General features: G+C 40.2%; 1 protein-coding gene across 11 annotated transcripts in view; it reads left to right on the forward strand.

Moving 5' to 3' along the window:
• The window catches only part of NEO1 (neogenin 1), a 217687-nt gene that overhangs the window by 154070 nt on the left and 45485 nt on the right, over positions 1-18132 (forward strand). For 6 of the 11 annotated variants that reach the window (XM_030013700.1, XM_030013705.1, XM_030013695.2 and 3 more), the window contains exons 8-10: positions 10115-10334; positions 16372-16526; positions 17070-17218. In XM_030013700.1, coding sequence (XP_029869560.1) covers positions 10115-10334; positions 16372-16526; positions 17070-17218 — 524 coding nt within the window. The remainder of the gene's footprint in view (positions 1-10114; positions 10335-16371; positions 16527-17069; positions 17219-18132) is intronic. The other 5 variants (XM_030013706.1, XM_030013699.2, XM_030013702.1 and 2 more) reach the window with 1 other exon arrangement.

An 18132-nucleotide genomic window follows, 5' to 3' on the forward strand; every position in this document is an offset into this window, starting at 1 on the left:
ATTTTTGGTGGGCTTTTTGCAAGTAGTACGCATGGAGTGAAGAGTAAATAACAGTTCTCATTCCCAGTGGTAATGTAAATTAAGCTAAGGCAATTTAAAACAAAAAAAAAAGAGAAAAAAAAAAAGGCATTTTGCCTGCCTGCTTTAGGCAAAAAATGTCAGCATAGAGAAATAAGTAAGCAAGCGTCTCCATTTCATTTAATGCTTTTGTTTGGGGGAGGGTCTGTTCCTCAGGATGGGGGATTGCATTTGGTTTTTTAAGTCTGCTAGAGACGAAGTTGATTCAGGGCGCTGTGTCAGGTTCTCGTCCTCAGTCCTCTTCCTTCTTTGAGATGATCTAGGGAAATACTTGTGTGAAAAAGTAGTTAGTTGATTCAGGGTGATAAAGCAGCAAAAAGGTTTATAGTACTGAAAAGCAGCGGCTAATGATGTCCAGGTCGAACTCCTTGAAGTGGCTTCCCCATCGGTGCAGGTCAGTCAGTACCCCCCTCCCAAGGCAGGAGCGGGAGTTGCTCTGGTGGGAGCTGGGTGCTCCTCTTAGCCCGGCTCCGTCCTCCGACTGCACCCACAGTGCTTCACGTTGTCTGCGTCCCCTTGGGCAGCTCACTTCAACTCGTCCTTGTTTCAGGCAACAGTTTCGTGGGCAGCTGAGACCATCTAAATGGCTCTTCATATCCCAAGGGGAAGGTCTGTCGTTCTGCCACCTCCGTTGAAGCAGTTCTGGTGCCTGTCATACCCCTTCAACACCTTCAGCTCTCTTGTAGCCTGCATGGAAAGTTGATGCTCTTTTTTCTGGACTAATGAGGCGAATTGGCTTTGGGGTCTGGGCCATAAAGCCAGTACAGGGCTTTATGTTTGTATATATGTAAGTACAGCCAGTTCTACAGCATGCAAGGGGCACGTGGGAGAGGGGAGTCTCTCTCGTTCAGCAGACATAAACTCCAGACAATGTCGCCTCATTTTGCCATCAGTCATTGATTGTGTATTATAGTCAAAAGTAGTTAAGATACTACAGAAGTTAAAAGCGTTGGCTTTAATAAGACCAGTATATAAGCCCATAGAGAAAAATGCCCAGGGTTGAAAATTGCTGGCAACTTGGAGGTTTCTTTGGCCAGGTAGAGTGGTGAAATGAGACACTAAGATACTGTTGCCATGTGAACGTGTCGTTTAAAAAAAAGAAAGAAAGAAAGAAAAGTTACTGGAAAAATACCATTACCAAAGATTCTACTATTTTTCTGTCTATTTGGGTACCAAATGTCTTTTCTATACAACGGTAAGCATTACTAATGGATTTTCAGTTAATCACAGCAAGTAATGTATAAAACACTGCAATATAAACCATAAAAACTCTGTACATTTTAATTTCTGAGCCCGTTGTCCCTGATCTGTAATACACCACTGTTAACACAGTCGTGGAGGCATGAGGCAGCCTTTATGGGGGTCAGTTCCTCAGCAGATGTGCTTTGCATTTCTGAATGGTTTGTGCAATTTTAATTCTAGAAGTAATTTCAAGGTTAGTAGGCTTTATGTCCAGCTGGCCACAGTTGTGCTTTCTTGTAGGCATTGGTCTGAATGTTCTTGTGTGTTTTCTTTTTCTGACAAATTTCCTTATATAGCAAAATCACACAGAAAGTTCTGCAGTTTAAGTTATCTCATGGAGTGCAATTTTGTATACAACTATTGATACAATTTTGAATTTTCTTTAAAATATTAAATTTTGTTGTCTTTTTACGGTCATGTCAAGCAGACATAGATAGATCTGTGTCTTGCACCAGGTAAATGGAGGTGCTGGTGGTTGTCGTTATAAAATCCAGGAGATTCAGGAAAAGTATGTTCATTATACACAGCAGAAATTAGTTTAATACACTGTTCTTTCCGTATCTGCTTATTCACTTTTTCAGTTTTGCATGAAAGCACCTCTTAGTAGAAGAACAGGAGTCTGATAGATTTCTTTTAATTAGTTTTTTCAAGGGAAGGAAGTAATTCAGTTATTACAACTGATCTATTGAGATGAAGTACCGACTTCAGCGTTGTGGCTATTTGTCCTACAAGAACTTATTAGGGCCAGTTAACGTGTTTTTCTTTGATTATGGTATCCTGCAGGGAACTACTAGGAATAACAAGATGATGTCCCTTCTGTCATAAATTTATGAATTAAGCATTTGAAGAAGGACAACAATTTGATATGAGTAAAAACACAGGGGAAAAAAATAGGAGAGGAAGTAAAATTTTAAAGGATAGTTGTATAGCATGGACTTACTAACTTTATTTCATGCTTATTACACTGCAACCAGTTACTGCTGTATTTTTTTAACACTAAAATGGAAACTGTACAGAAGAAAATCAATGGTTTTTGACTATGACGCTTTGAAGTATCATAGCTTCTTGATCAAAGTTGAATCCTTCTGTTCCGAAGCAGGAGGAATGATATCGTATACTAAAGCTCAAATTTAGGAAAATGGTGCATTAGGTAAAAGTAAGAAAAACGTTTGAAAATCTTGATTACCTTTCTGGAATCAGTTAAGTAGCAATTTATGTGAAAAATATTCCTTATTGAGTAAACAGTTTTATCTGAATACCCCAAGTCAAAGTTAATGTATCGGTACCTCAGATGCATTTTTTTCTTATGGTATACAGATAAATATTAAAGGTGCTTAGAGATCTCAGTGTCCTAGGTCATGTTTTTTTCCAACAGTTTTTTTGGCAAAATACTAATTTGCTATTCTTAGTTGTTGTAGGTCTCTTGATGAAATCAAAGATTTATTTACATTTAAAAGCTATAATATCCCCTCTAAAGTCCTTATAAAGAGGACTTTCTTTTCTTCTGCAATAGTATATATTAACCACTCTCTAATGCCCCAGGTTCCTCGGTTGTCCCCATAGCTGATTCCCATTGCCCAGGTCTGTCTTGTTCTCCACTTGCTGCATTATCTGTCTCCTCTGAGGGTGCATCTGTGTGAAAGTTTCCATTTCCATCAGGAGAGCACTCGTGAAATTTCCCACTCATGCCTGCTCCTCACCCATTGAATTGCATCTCAGAGTAGTCTTGGATCTCGATGTCTTTGGAATGAAACTGAACTAGAAGATGCTCTCTGGCCCCTGTCGGGTGTTCAGGGTGAGAGCTAGTCCAAAGTGAAACCTATAGAGTCCATATGACATGGGTGCTGGGCTCTCAGAAGCAGCTGGTTCACCCTCCGGTGCCTCTCCTGCTGCCTGCCGTTGTAGATGCAGCCTCAACCACGGTTCAGAAATCCGTGATGCTTCTCATTTGACAGGCACCGTAACTGTGACTTTGTGAGCAGTTAAATATGGCCAAGAATAGTCCAAATATGGCCAGTAACTAGTTCTTAAAGTGTTCACGGATCTTAATTTCGTACATCTCAATACTACCTTCGTGAGGTAGGTTGTAGCAGTGGCTTACTCGTTATGCTTACGAGGTAGCAGAGGGAATTGGACTCGTCCCAGGTCATTCAGATAACAGCGGCAAAGCTGAAGCAGATAACATTCCTATTCCGCCTTTCCTTTGTGTAGTATATCCAATGGTATAATTGGAATGTTATTGCCCAAAGCAGGAGGAAGCTGTGAATACGCCAATAATGTGCCGCAGGAGGAAAAAAGGAGGAAAAAGGAAATCTAAACCAGAGGGGCTGAACAACGTGGAAAATATTTCTAATAATTAGCTAACAAGTAGAGCATTTCAATTACTAGTTTTCAGGTGTGGCATGTTTGACAGAGTTGTTTTTAAAAGATCACATCAGCATCCTGAAGTGATGATGATAGAATAGCACCACAGACACACATTCAAATCGTTTGTCATCTCACCACAGTGAATTACGCTAATAGCACTGGGGGTCATTTTTCCTACATGATTAAAAGCTGGGTACCACGTTAGCGTAGCAAACTGATAGGCATCCGTAGGCTTTGCCTTTTAGACTTTACCAGCCTAATGTTGGTAAAATTAAACATTGTGCTTTTGCCAGTGAAGGATTCAAGTTATAGAACTCACCAATGGTTATTTGTTTGTTTGAGTCCAACTCCTTGTGGGTATTCACGTGCTCCCCAGAACCTTGGGATAAAATAGCGGCAGTAGGTCATGTCGGCCCAGAAGAAACCCTCAAAAGGAGCAGTTTGACAGAAGGGATTTGAGAAATTAGCAATCCAGATGTGTATCCCCGCGTCTTCATTCTGCACAGCAAAACGAGCTGGGAACCTTATGGTTTGCAAAACGTGGGTCTGGAGAGAGAGAGAGAGAAGGAATCTTCTCTGACACTGAGTCAGTGGGCTTTGTGCTACGGCTGTCTTAGCTGTGAGTCTTGGTGTTGCACCTGGGCAGCACAAATGCACAACGCTACTTGTTGGAATCCTGTATAAAGTATTCATACCACAGGTAAAAAATATTTTTAGTGGAAGGCTAGGAAAACCCTACTTTCTCATTTTCCTGCCTGCCTCACCCTGTTGGTGGATTGCTGGGTGTCCTGCAGTGAGTGGGCTTCAGTAGTCGAACGTTACCTGTATTTGTTCAGTAGTTTAGACATCCTTCTGTTGCCTAGGTTACTACATAAGCATTAGAAAAATTACTGTGTGAAGCAGAAAAAGGACTGCTTGAAATATTTTGCTTTGTTTTTAACTTATTTTTGTTAGCTTTCAACTTCGTTAGATGCAGACAGATAAATCAAGTGACTTTTCTTGTCTATTGATCCAGAATTTAAATTGTATTGCGACAGTTCTAATGTATCCTTTTAGCAACATTTATTTAACCTCGGTCTCCCCCTCTCAGCCCCTGACTGCAGTGGAACCGCTGTTTAAGGAGTGATTCATTTTATGTCAGCTGTTTTGCTGAATGATTTCTTTCAAATGCTATTCAAGACAACGTGCTATATCTCGACTGTACAGCCTTTGTGTGATGCCAAATTGAACAAGGACTTTTTCTTGATCCCTTAGAAAAACACAAGCTCAGAAAAACTGATGTATCAGCAGTGGTTGAAAAGATAAATCTGTTGTATATATGTCTGGCATGCAACGTCATTCTTTTTCCGTGTTCTTAACATGTCACTTGCTGAATATGCTTATTTTACTTTTTTAAAATGAGGTTAATGTGAAACTGTGTAGGAATACACCTGCAAAGAATTTTCCAGAGTATAGTTACTTTTTTAAAAGTGACGAAATGTATGTTAGAAAGAAGAGAGTTGTTTTGCATGTTACTTGTTACACCATGCTTAAAAGCTTGAAGTAATAAAGCTGCTCCCTTATTGGCATTAAAACTAATTTTAGTGTAATTACTCATTAACACAGCTCGGCACTGCTGAGCATTCTGCTCACACGGCTGTGTACAAATCAGTTTGTAATGGCACTCGAGGCATTCTGAGGAAGAATGGGGGAAAAAGGAAAGGAAATAACCTAGTCTTCTAAATACGTTCCACAGCTATCAACAGTACCAAATTGCTACCAAGCTGATATTTAATTGCAGCTTTCAGTGGGTGAGTTTTCATGCCTATTCATTGCTTACCTTACTTGTACGATTTACAAGTCCTTTGTGCTTTTATTTGGTTCAGTTTATTTTTCTGACGCCACTAGTTTTTTGTTGTGTTTGACCGATCTACCTATAATGCTGTCAGAAGGAATATTTCTGATTTTGAGTCTTGGCGTGAGGATAAAACTGGGTTTCTGTTCATCTAGGAAATCTTGGCAGCTCTCCCAGACTCTTCATCTTGATGCCTGCAGGTTCTTCAAGCACTGTGTGCGGATCACTTAAGTAAAAGATGGATCTTTTTCATTACATAGGAAGACAAATACATGAGTATGCATGATGTGTTTTAGATTAAGCAGATGAATTTTAAAAATTTATCAGGGGAATAATTTTCCTTAAAGAAATTCCAGCATTTTGTTTCAATTTAATTATTTAAAAAAAAAAAAAGCATCTTTTGTGTCAAGAGCATGTAATTTGAAGCAGACCACCCTACCAATTACCTACAATATTACCAAGACACGTAAGAGAAACCAAGTATTAATGTAAGGTGATGGAAAATAACGTGGTTTGCAATTTGAGTGTGAACAGGTCTCCCAGCTCTAAAAAGACAACTGCTGTAGTAGAGAATGGTAGTCTGATACTGTTCTTTGGCGTTTTGTTCTTTGTAAGTTCATACAGTAGAAATTAATCTCCTGCAGTCTTCCTAGAGTTAAAATGAACAACTAAAGTAGCAACTGCCTGTTGTGCTGGATGTGAAGTGTTCATTCTTTTTAAAAAATGGAGGCGCTTCATATGTTAAGTAGTTTAAATAAATGTGTGAAGCAATCAATCAAAGAGTTCACCAGAATGGTTCAGAAGATGCTACTTCAGAAGGCATTTGGCTATGCAGCTGTAAAACACAAGTTTGTTTTTATAACAGCTTCCCTACAGATTATTCCTCAAACTGTTTCATGGTTTTAAATAATATTATTAATGTAATTAGCTAATAGAAGGGTAGGAAATTAAAGCTGTCTGCAAGAGGAAAATATTCAACTGAAGTGTAAAGTGAAATTTAAAATGAAATGGGAGTCAATCAAGCAGGCACTCTGGGAAAGAGGCTAAAAACTACAGGCACCAAGGAGGTTTTTGCAGAGTGCTGTACCTTGTTCCTCAGTGGCAACGCGATGTGGAAGCAGTAAAGGTAGGTGCAGTGAGTAAGTCTCCAGTCCAAGGGAACTATTAGCATGGGCTGAAATTTAAATGTGGGAGAAGCCTGGCTGATGTAACCAGGACCATAAACGTGATACTGAATTGGCAGTCTACTTGTCGTTTAGGAGCAGAGAGATGATAGTTGGGAAGATGCCCTGACCCCGATGCAGGGCATTTGCTAGTGGTGAACTCTGAGGTTCCCTCCAGCCCACTTCTCCAGTCTGTCAGGTCTCTTTCTGCCAACGTATTTTGCTGCTCCTCCCAGTCTGGTGTAACCTGCAGACCGGCTACAGGTGCTCTCTGTCCCATCATCCAGGTCACTGATGAAGATACAAAACCCTCTCTGGCCCAGAAATCAAGCCCTGGGTAACGCCACTCTTTTCCTGGGCTGCCGGTTAGTCTTCACCCCGTTCACCACGACGCTGGGAGTCTGCTGGGCCAGCCAGCTCTCCCCACGCCCCACCATCCACCTGTCCAATTCAGATTTGGCTTTCCTAATTCCACCTCTGCATGCCTGGATGGTGTTTCTCTGTTTCCTTTGGTTAGCCATCTTGGTCTCTGGTTTTGCTTCCTTTACACTTTCTGTGTTCAAGCTGGGCCAGGAGTTCCCCGTTCAGCCAAGCTGCCTTCTTGCCGTGCCCATTTGTTTTCTTGCATGTGGGAAAATGGATTGTTCTGAGTTTGTGAGTGGTTTGTCTCTGAAGATCAGCGAGCTCTCCTGATCTAAGTTGCCCCTAAGGGCAGCCCATCCATGAGATTACACATGTCCTGTGACTATGCTCGAGTTTCTTCTCCTGTAGTTCAATGTCTTGATTATGCCAGATGCCTTCCTCGGTTTTCTCAGGATCTTAAATTTTACCATCTGAGGGTCATTTCAGCTAAGGATGCCATTGACTATCAAATCTCTGAACAGATCTTCCTTATTTACAAATAGCAAATGTAGAAGAGCATCTCTCCTCCTTGGTTATCCAGCACTGGTGTCAAGTTGTCCACAAGACACTTCGGTGTTTACTGCTTTGAGAAATGGTGATGTTGTAGGTTGGAGTAAGGTTTTAGCGGTAACTGTAAGTGCTGATAACTTCAGCTAGAACCTTTTCTGCCCTGAGATGCTGCTGTTGCTCCTTGGTATATGGTACTGTACCATTGAACAAGGGGTGAAGCTGTGTAATGAAGTATGCTGTACTGAGTAGTCTGCAGTAACAAGGTTATCCTTGGGGGCATAGGAGCCCTGTCTGAGCCCAGAAGAGCTAAAAACATGGTGCATTTCTGTAAGAAATCTAACTATGGGAACATAAAAATAGTTTAGATTTTGCACTGAGTGTGAAATTAATGGTATAGTCTATTGATCAGGAGGGGCTTGCTGGAGAATACTTAATTGTGATCTGCGGCTCTTACAGTGGGAAGGATAATTAGGAAGATATTCTTGAGTACTTGTCTTTTTGTGATCTGTATTTTCAGTACCAAAAAATGTGTGTTCCTGGCGCTGGGAGTCTTGCAGAGTCCTGTAAAGATACAGGTATTGAAATAAAAAGTCTCAATTTTAGTATGAAAGCAAGAAGGAACATGTAATTGAAATGTAATTAAATCGGTGATTGTATTTACACCAGTAGTTGTTGGGGGAGTGAAACTTTCCCAGTTGACAGAATGGGCAATATCCGAGAGGGGAGATAAAACATGAATGAGAGCTTCAGGAAAGGTGGAAGATGCGATGGAGCAGTAACAGGCACGCCGGCACACGGGAAGGGAGAGAGGACATTGCCAGTGTCCCCGTGGAGCTGGGCCTCATTTGTGGTGGCCGTGGGTCCCCAGTAGTACACCCTTGGCTTTGTGGTGGTGTGTTCAGTAGCGTTTCGTGTGAAACAATGAAGTGTCTCATAGTTCTGCCCACGTACTCCTGTTACATCGGGCAAATCTGGTAAGAGTAAATGGTTTGTTCTTCCACCATTGTCAGTAGTTGCCTAAGAAACAGAACTGAAAAAATGAGAGTTCTGCCAATTCAAGACCTACATATGAGATGATGCTTTGGTTGACAAAGGGTTTTTAGAATTTAAAATCAGGTGGTTGTTGATGATAGACTTCTCAGTGCAGCTGAGGCGTTCGCGGTGTGTCTGCCTGAAGGTTTGGTTGTTCAGATAACGTTTTCTGGTTTAGTCAGGTTTTTTGCGTGCAGTTTTGTCCTTGTCTGTCAAGACACAAGTCCACGTGTTCTGGTAGTATGTTAGGTGGAGATGCTGCAGCTCTCAACAAAAGCTGTACTAGTCCTGAACTTCTTTCTGGGGAAAATTGGAGCCATTTTAGTTAGTTTCTGTAATTAATAAGTGAATAAATGTATTTGGCAGCAGAGAGTCCCTTGTGGAAAATGTCATCGGGTGGCTGAAGCTTGGTAAATAGTTAAGAATCCAGAAAAATTCAGGGTATCCTGAGCTTTAGGGTTTTGTTACTAATTGTGCTTCCTGTAATACTCTGTGGTAATTGGGGTCCAGCTGCTCAGAATATTACTGTTAGATTTACTGGATGGATTGCTTTAATAGGATTTGGAGAACAGCTATTTGTACGTTACAGCCTGTGCTGTTAACTTGCCAACCTTTTAATGCAATAATCCCAGAGATTTATCCTAGCTTTAAAGTAGTAATACAGGAAGACGTACATGACTTACCACAAAAAAAGTTTGTAAAGCCTTCGTATAATATGAAGCGAGAGTTGTTTATGCTTGTTAGTATCTTTGTGAAATGATGTAATATATGTTATGAGAGGCAGAAAAAGCATTGATGGAAAGAAAACAGTGACCTTAGTGAAGGTTAAGAAAAACTCTGTATTTCCACTGCCATACCAAGTTCGTCACCACATCTTAACCATTGGCAGTAGTAGAACCCAACCAGTTCAGAAAGCAGTTACCATGTGAATTGGCCTCAGTGTTTAATTGCACAACCTGGATGAGTCTGCACTTCTTAAATGAATTTTGTGTATTCGTCTGTCTTTTTTTTTTGATTGAGAATAGTATAAATTAATTCTGCATGTTAATTAAATAAAGTAGAAAATTGGGTCTGGATGTATTTTTGAATAAATAATGCAAGTTGGGGTTTTTTTATTGGTAAACATTTGGTATTACATCTGGTTTACAAAGAAATGAAAATATTGTTTGCCACTGGTACGTCCTCTTCTGAGGTCATATTTTATCCTCAGTTTTCACCCTTCCCTTTCCCTTGCCACTTCCATTACAATGGAGATTTGGTCTGCTTGCTCGACAGTGATGTGTCCTTTAATATTTCCCATTAGTTTCCAGTAGTTACCTTTGCCTGCATGTCAGCCTTCAGTTTAATGGCCTTTTTTGTGTGTGTTCATTTTCTTTTGTTTCCCATCGTGGTTTTGTTTATTTCTTTTGTGTTTTTTTTCTGTTTTCTTTTTTTAAACCGTGGTGATGTTTGCCCTTCATATTCCCCAATGTTTGCACATGACAAGATGTTGCCATCCCAACATTACCTCCCACTTCACTGACCAGTGCCACTAATGACCATCTAGCACCAGCTACAACAGGACCATTGCCTTCAGCCCCGCGGGACGTCGTGGCCACCCTCGTCTCCACTCGCTTCATCAGACTGACGTGGCGGACGCCTGTATCAGACCCTCAAGGAGACAACCTCACCTATTCAATCTTCTACACCAAGGAAGGTATAAACAGGTAAAGATCTCGACGTGTAAAACGGGTCGTGCTCTTTCATGACTCTTCTTCACGCTAGCTTTGCTTAGAAGCACTATAAACTTTAACTCTTTCATGCTCGAAGTCTTACAGGCTGTGGAGTCCGAGGGGTTGCATCCCCTTCCCTCCTGCACCCTGGTTAGAAGAAGTGCATTTTCATTTGCTTCGTTACTGCATATACTTATTCTTAGGAGCAATGCTTGTGCATGTGTTTGACTGCAAACAGTTGCTACCTGCTTTTAGCAGACTGCTTAGAAACCAAGAGCAAGCATAGACTGTAACACCTCTTCAGGAACACTGACACTGCTATAAATGCTGTCCACAGCGGGCACAGAAACGTTCTGCAGATAAACCATGTGCTACTGAGAGTGAGCAGTCACTTCATGCTTTCAAACCCTGTAAATGTAGTCTGATTCTAGAGAGAACCATGTGGTAGGTGTTGGTTAAATGTTGATTCTCTCCTAGTAATCCCTGTAAATAGAAGTTTCATGTATGTGAAATATCCATGAGGTTTTGACCTATTATCCCAATGGTTTAGTTCAAGCTACCGGTTTTAATTCCTGATGGGATCTACTGCTCGGAATTACGGTTTCAAATTGTTGTGATAAGTTTGAAGAAGTTAGAGCTAACAATCATTTTGAGCAATGCTTAATTAATTGCAAATTATCTTGCTTATCAGATTTATTACTCAAGAGAAAATTATCTGTCTACTTACTGACTGGAGCATGAGACTCAAAGTCATTTGAAGAGAATATAAAACGTGCTGCTACTTATGGTGAATTGCCACTCTTTCTTAATTCTGTAGATAGACATCTTGTCCAGGCTCATGACGATTAATTGAGGCAATTAGTAACATTTTCTTTGCCTCACAACTGTTGTTTTTATACTAATTCCTTACTTTGGTAATATTCATTCTTATTGGAGATATTTTAAGTGGAAAAAAGGTGGGATGTGGCCAGCCATTCTTGCTTCTTGCCTCTCGTCCTTCACGTTCCTGGTTGTAACCGCTCTACCGGCTGGGTTTTTAGAAAGTAATTTGCTGGAGATGGCTTCATGCCTCTCCCTGTACTGCTTTTGAGGAAACAAAATGCGTCCCCTTCCACTACATAGAAGACTATAGAAATCTAGAAGATATTCCGCTCGGGCCAAAAGCATGCGCAGAACAAAGGGTAAGAGGAATCTCATAATTTGTGGTGAATAACTTAGGAAATTATAGGATAACCTGCAGAAACTGCTGTTTCCAGTTCTTGCACAGCAACCCTCCAGGCTTGAGTTAATGTAGTCCACAGAAAGTTTACACAGCAAAGTACTTAAGCTCGTCCTTATGTGTAAGCAGGTGGTTTCATCGACTTCAATGAGATCTTTGTTTGCTGAAGTGTCCTTCTGGATCAGGGTTCAGAGTAGGCTCTGAAAGCTTTTTATTAGCACATACTATTTTCTCAACTTTACCCCTCCTTTGCTTTTTGGAAGTTTGGGGGTTTTTTTGGTTTTTTTTGTTATGCTCCATAAAGACAGTTGGTATCACACATTTCACAGACTGGTATGAAAATACTGTGAAATCCTGCCTTTCAGCCTGGATTTAGAGAATGAGAACAATAAAGTTTAAAAAGAAAGAAAAAAAGTTCTGTTTAACATTTTGATGTTACGTGGTACTTTTTGACCAGTTGGTTGGGTCTTGTGGAAACGTTGGTTGGTTAGTGGATAAAAAAATAGATGAGCATGTCACACACACCTAAGCAGTTGGAAATCGGAAAATTTTGAAGTCAAGCTTGCATGTGCAACCCTTCTTTCTTCCTCAGCTTAAATGATTGCTTTGTAGTCCTTGAATTATACATGATCATATATCTTTGCTGTGGTTTAAGTGCATATGTATCATCCCCTCGTACTATTATGTTTTTGCCTACATTTACTGTTTTCATTGCATGCATTGCTGGATCCTTTTAGTAACCTAAGTGTTGTCTCTTCTTGCTTGTATTTGAGCAGTGATCAGACTAGGTATTCGAATTATTCACCTTTTAAATCAGGCTTGTGAAAAAATGAAAAAAATATATATAACATGGAATGGGTTAGCTTAGATATTCTGACATCTCTAAACCATCTTTAAAGGGCTGTAGAGAGTCATCTTCATATTGTGAATTGTAGGAGTGCTTAAATCTCTCTGTAGTGTATGAGGCGCGCAGTTCCTGAGGTATCAGCTGCCTCAACCACCACTGATTTACGTTCCTTTTATTTTTATCTGTTCAGTGCAAGGAGGTACGCACAGAAACGTGGTAAGGTGTTCCTTAATTTTGCCCTTTGAACTTACTTAGAGAACTGCAAGACAACTGGAACGTGATTTCTCACCCCGTAATCATGGGGCACTCCTGCAAAAGGCTCTTCTGTGCCCCATCTCTGCTTTATGCCACCAACTGCTTCAGCTGCCGAGAGGTGCCTTCTGCCCTCTGCCCCTGCCCCCACAGAAATTACAAACTTCACTTTTTAAACTCAGTGTCTGCTTGCAGAACAATGTTGGCCCCTAAGTTGAATGCGACAGACGATTTGGAAGTGGCAGCAAACAAGGAATTCCAGCAAAAAATGCTTTCATCACTTGTGAAATGATTAAAGCTGGGTTTGACAGTACGTAGTGTCTGCTGAGGAGGGGTGAGTGACAGTAAAGATCTGTAGGACTTGGGGGTTACTCTCTTAACAGAGAAACTGAAACTGTCCATGGAAGAGGAGCATTTCAAAGCCTGGAAATCAGCTGTGAAGGCGGCTTGTTTCTGCTTGTTTCACTGGCTACAGGATGTCACCAGCTGGTGGCATGTCTTCATGTTGGCTTGATGGTGTCAGAGGCTTTGATTGAGGCAATTACGTACAGATGAAGTGCATGTCTTGTGGCTTTATTGTCACACCTCTAGAAGAACTGAAATAATCTGATCAGAGATTACTCTTCCTCATAGATTGTATAGTTACATGGTTATTTCATCCTTGCATTAGGTATTCCAAATTGAAGACAGTTCCCCTGAAAAGGGTATGAAAATTCCAATGTGTTGGGGGAGGGCAAAGGGAGGTTTGATTCTGTGAAACTTTAGACAAGCACTCGGGCAGAACAAGTCCAAACTTTCAAGATTTGGACAAAAATAAAAGAAATATCTAGCACATTGCTGGTACAAGATGGTAAATTACATGTGTGAGATATTAAAATAATATTAAACCCACAGTTCAATGTAGTGTGCTTCAAACACAGAAAATGGAGTTTAATTGTGTGTAATCACACTGTCAAAATGTCTCTCTGAGCTCAGCGCCAGGCTGTACAGCTGACATGGCTGGCACACGACACTCACTTCTTAATAATTCCCTGAAGGTTGTTTTTTATATATAAGTGCAACTTCAAATTTCACATTTCCAGTTTAACACTTGTTTCTGGTTTTGAACTGTAGGCTTTTTCCCTTAGGTACTTGATAGCTATTTTAAACCTTAAGTCTAGTTTACAAAGCTCTTTAGTTGGGGATTAAACTGGAATGAGTTAGAATCGTCATAATGTTCTGTAGGGTAATACAGTTATTCATATAGACCATCTGTTTTGTTACCTATTATGCCTACCTAAACACATCAGAGCTCGTAAAAGGTGCTCAAGGCTCCCTAAGAAAGGGCATAAATGAGAGATTCATGTAGCACTTAATTAGATTAATCTCAACATATTTTTAACATACTGTTGTGAGGGAAGGCACAGTTCCTAGTTATTACTGAAAACTGCAATACTTTGACGTGTCTATTTATTTTTTGATAAACGTTGTCTTTCCATTAAAATAATTATGGGGGTTTTTTGGTGGGGTTTTTTTTGTAATTTTAGATAATAACCTTGGACTGCTGATGTTTGGGTTTGGCTTTTTTTCTGGATAAAATCAGTGAGTGCATTTACACTTGAGGCAGAAAATGCAATATATTTTGCATGTCAATGGGAGATGGATGTTATTCCACAGCTGTGAATCACTTGGCACTTAGTCTGGGTTTTCAAATACCATGATTGTATCTAAGACACGTCTTAAAGGAAATTATCCATTTGAAGCAAACATTTTGCACTAGCTATAACTGGAAAAGTTAGTAAGAGAAAATATTTACCTTTTTCCCCCAGTCACATTCTGTGGTGAGTGTGAGATTTCTTCAGTGTGTGTCTCACTTCTCTGTCAGCTTCTTTCTTGCAAAAAATACTTTATAAACATTAAAAGAAGAATCTTTTGTAAACATTTTTAATTCAAATGTGCTATAATGATGCTGCTCATTTAACGATGGAAATTAATAAAAAACTGAAATAAAGCTGTTTATGCAATACCATTTTAGCTCAACTTTCATCAAGGAGAATATTCTAGAAAATGTGTTTTAAATAGATCTTCAGTTACAGTAAGTGTATTGTTTCCCTCTCTATAGATATAGTGTAATAGTGCAGAAATCAACAGGGATTTCAAAATGTTTTCAACCAAGTTATGCTAAATCAACCATACCAATTGATTTAAAAAGAAATAAATTAAGAATGGGGATTTTGGCATCATATTTCCGTGATACAAACTAAAGCGTAATGGCTGGAAGGTAGGAAAGGGGAGAGAGACTGTGGAATAATTTTGCCTGGGCTTCTGTATTAAAAATGATTTAATAGCAGCTAATCATCGGGATGAGAATTGTCTGCCCTCTGCTGTAGAGCTAAACAAAGTCTAGCAGACAAAAGGGAAAGAATTGTATTCAAAGCAGTCACATTTTCCCTTTATTTTCTCAGTGGGGAAGTTTTTGATTTCTTCTTTTGTAATAGCGTTTCTATTTGTATTTACAGGGAGTAGGTACCTTCTTTTCAAGGAAGGACGACAGTGCGTAGCTGTCGTTGCCCAAACGCAGCTCTGTGAAAGTTCACGTGGCAACAGCAACGTGTTGGAAATAAAGGCTGGAGTTAGTTGATGATTAATCTTTTAATCTTCCCCTCAAGCCCGACCTTGATAAGAACCGATCGAGTTTCCTGAACTATGTTCGGCGCAAGACCGCGCTTCCGCGGGGGTGAAGCCGCAGGTTCCCCCGTGACTGGGGGTTGCAATGGAGGTTCACTAAACGCGGGGCAGTAATCCTCCTGGTTGCCTCAATACGCAGAGTGTATTCTCCCAGCTGGATTACTGCTTTCAGCTTGCAAAATGTTAGCCTTTTTGCTGAGCCTGACAGAAATGCTCGTTCCCGCCCAGCGTGCGCTTTCTTTGGGTGCTGGCAGACACCCCGGGGGGTCCAGCAGCCCGTCGCTGTCCCCTTGGTGTTGCTGGAGGTGCGCGTCTTCACGCCGGTCTGATAGAAGCCTTTCTCACGGGCCCGATTCCCGGTGCGTGAGACGAGCGTGGACCGCTGCGGAGGGATGGTTTCGGCTCACGTCAGACCGAATGAGAGCAGTGGAGACACGGGCAGACGCTGCCTTTTGTTGACTCCGCTACTTGTGTGGTAATAGCGTAAACGCTGTCTGCCTGGGTGTACGTGAGTCAGAGCCCGTGGATGTTTTTAAAAAATCTAAATATTAGGGAGGAACTACGTAAAGTTTGGAGGTAGAAGAATACATTAAAACAGCTTCTTTGAAAGATACACAAAAAGCAGCCCCACAATATTAACAAAAATGCCTTAAATCTCACCAGACACTGTGTATGCCGCTTAAATGTTTTTTCTTCTGGCTTTGGAGCAGGGTAACTATGTCACTATGAATTATCGCATGCTGTTATGAGAATAACAGAGAAACTACTTAGAATTTTGTGATGTCGAGTGTAATTTATTCTTTTACTTCAGTGCATATTTTTTCTTCAAAGAGAAGTTAGAAAATTAGAAGCCGTTTGTCACCAGCAATTTTGGCATATTACTGTTTTATTGTGTAGTCAGCGCAGTATAAATAACCACATCGTTAACACATTAGATATATTCAAATGGGATACATCTTAGTAGCAACTATTCCTTTATTTACCCCTCAAAAATCCTCGTACTAATCAATAATTGTTTCTGTGCCCAAACCTTTTGTTTCCTAAAGGGAACGCATTGAAAATACAAGTCGTGCTGGAGAGACACAAGTGACGATCCAAAACCTGATGCCAGAAACAGTTTATGTCTTTCGAGTTGTGGCTCAGAACAAGCATGGCCCCGGAGAGAGCTCAGTACCGCTGAAGGTGGCAACTCAGCCTGAGGGTAAGCAGTAAATATTTTGAGTCTTCTTGACTTTGGGATCGATTTTGTTTCGTTTGTTTCGTTTCGTTTTCCCTATTCGTTACCTTTCCCAGAATAAGTCGATACTCTTAAAAGTTGCACTTGCAGACCATAGTTTCAAAATGATTTGCCAGGTTGATGTGATTATGTGATTTATTCTCACCATTAAGAACTGAGAAGACATTCCTTGTTAAATTCCTGAAACTTTCCGTTATAAGAGGAATACTTTTAAATTGTCATTAACTGAAAGAGAAAAAAGGAATACTTTAAGAAAATGCAAAGTCTGTCATTAGTTAGGATCATTCAGGACAAAAGGACTCTGACCCAGGGAGCCAGATCTCCTTCAGAAATTTGGTCCCACCTTTACACCCCCCAGTGAATCCTTGTAAAATGGTGAAATGTGAAAAAATACCCATCTTTTAACTGGAGTTAATCAATAGTGAAAGTTGATGCTAAAACAATTAGCTCCTAGAATTGTTAATGGTTAGGCTTGGTGACTGGCAGAGTTTCATGCTTACATTTCAGTTCAGCTTCCTGGCCCAGCACCGAATATCCGAGCGTACGCCAGTTCGCCCACCTCCGTTACTGTCACCTGGGAAACGCCGTTGTCTGGCAATGGAGAAATCCAGAACTACAAGCTCTATTACATGGAGAAGGGGCAGGACACTGAACAGGTACAGAGCCTGGCTCTTCCTGCGTGATACGCAATGGCGTTAACAACCTTTTTATTATGGTTTTACCTTAAATTTCTAAAGACACCTTGTGAAGTGTTCATTTTTCTGATAGCCTGAATCCGTTAGCCTGAAATATGGAAATAATTAAAATTAAAAATCCAGCATGGAATGTATATGTCTTGGAATTAAAACAATTTAATTTTTTTTTTTGTGATGGCTTATTTAGATATTCATCAGCATCAGGTAGCTTTTGGGGAAATCCATCATACCACGAGAGGAGAACGCAAATAACAGTTCTATCATCACTTGACAGTTGTGGTTCAGATGGTGTAAAGGATGCTTGCATAGTTTTCATAGGTTGGCTGGTTTTTACTAAAGTAGGCTAACTACTGATTTTAGCATGATCCTTAATCTGAACTGTTCTTGAGTTCTTTGATCCAGTGATTGATATTTCGATAGTGCTGAGTATCTAATTGATTAAATTTTCTTATGATTCTACTGGAAGAATCCAGTATGTTCTGTAGAAGTATACAGGCTGCCACCTGAGAATAGTCACAACTTTGGGAGGATTAATCCCAGCCACTTTATTTCCCATCTGACTGCATATGAGTATGATTCCAGCTTTAAAAAGCAAAGGGAAGAATATTTTTGTTAGCCTTTAAAATAACTTTTTACAGCAGTTTTTAAATAGGAATGTTGTATTCCTCAGATAAAATTACCTTTTCTCCTTCTGCATCCCCCTATTCAAAATATAGTACTAATTTTTACTAATAGGCAAGTTTCCCAAATTCCTTTTCATTTACAGAAGCAGCGTCCGTGTTATGTATGATTTAAATTGGATAGGTAGAATTTTCTCTTGCAAGCTCACTGTTAGCCTCTTTACAAGTCCCGGCTGTATATAAACTGTGGGTTTA

The sequence above is a fragment of the Aquila chrysaetos genome, chromosome 5 (genome assembly GCF_900496995.4).
Source record: "Aquila chrysaetos chrysaetos chromosome 5, bAquChr1.4, whole genome shotgun sequence".
In the NCBI taxonomy this organism is placed as follows: Eukaryota; Metazoa; Chordata; class Aves; order Accipitriformes; family Accipitridae; genus Aquila; species Aquila chrysaetos.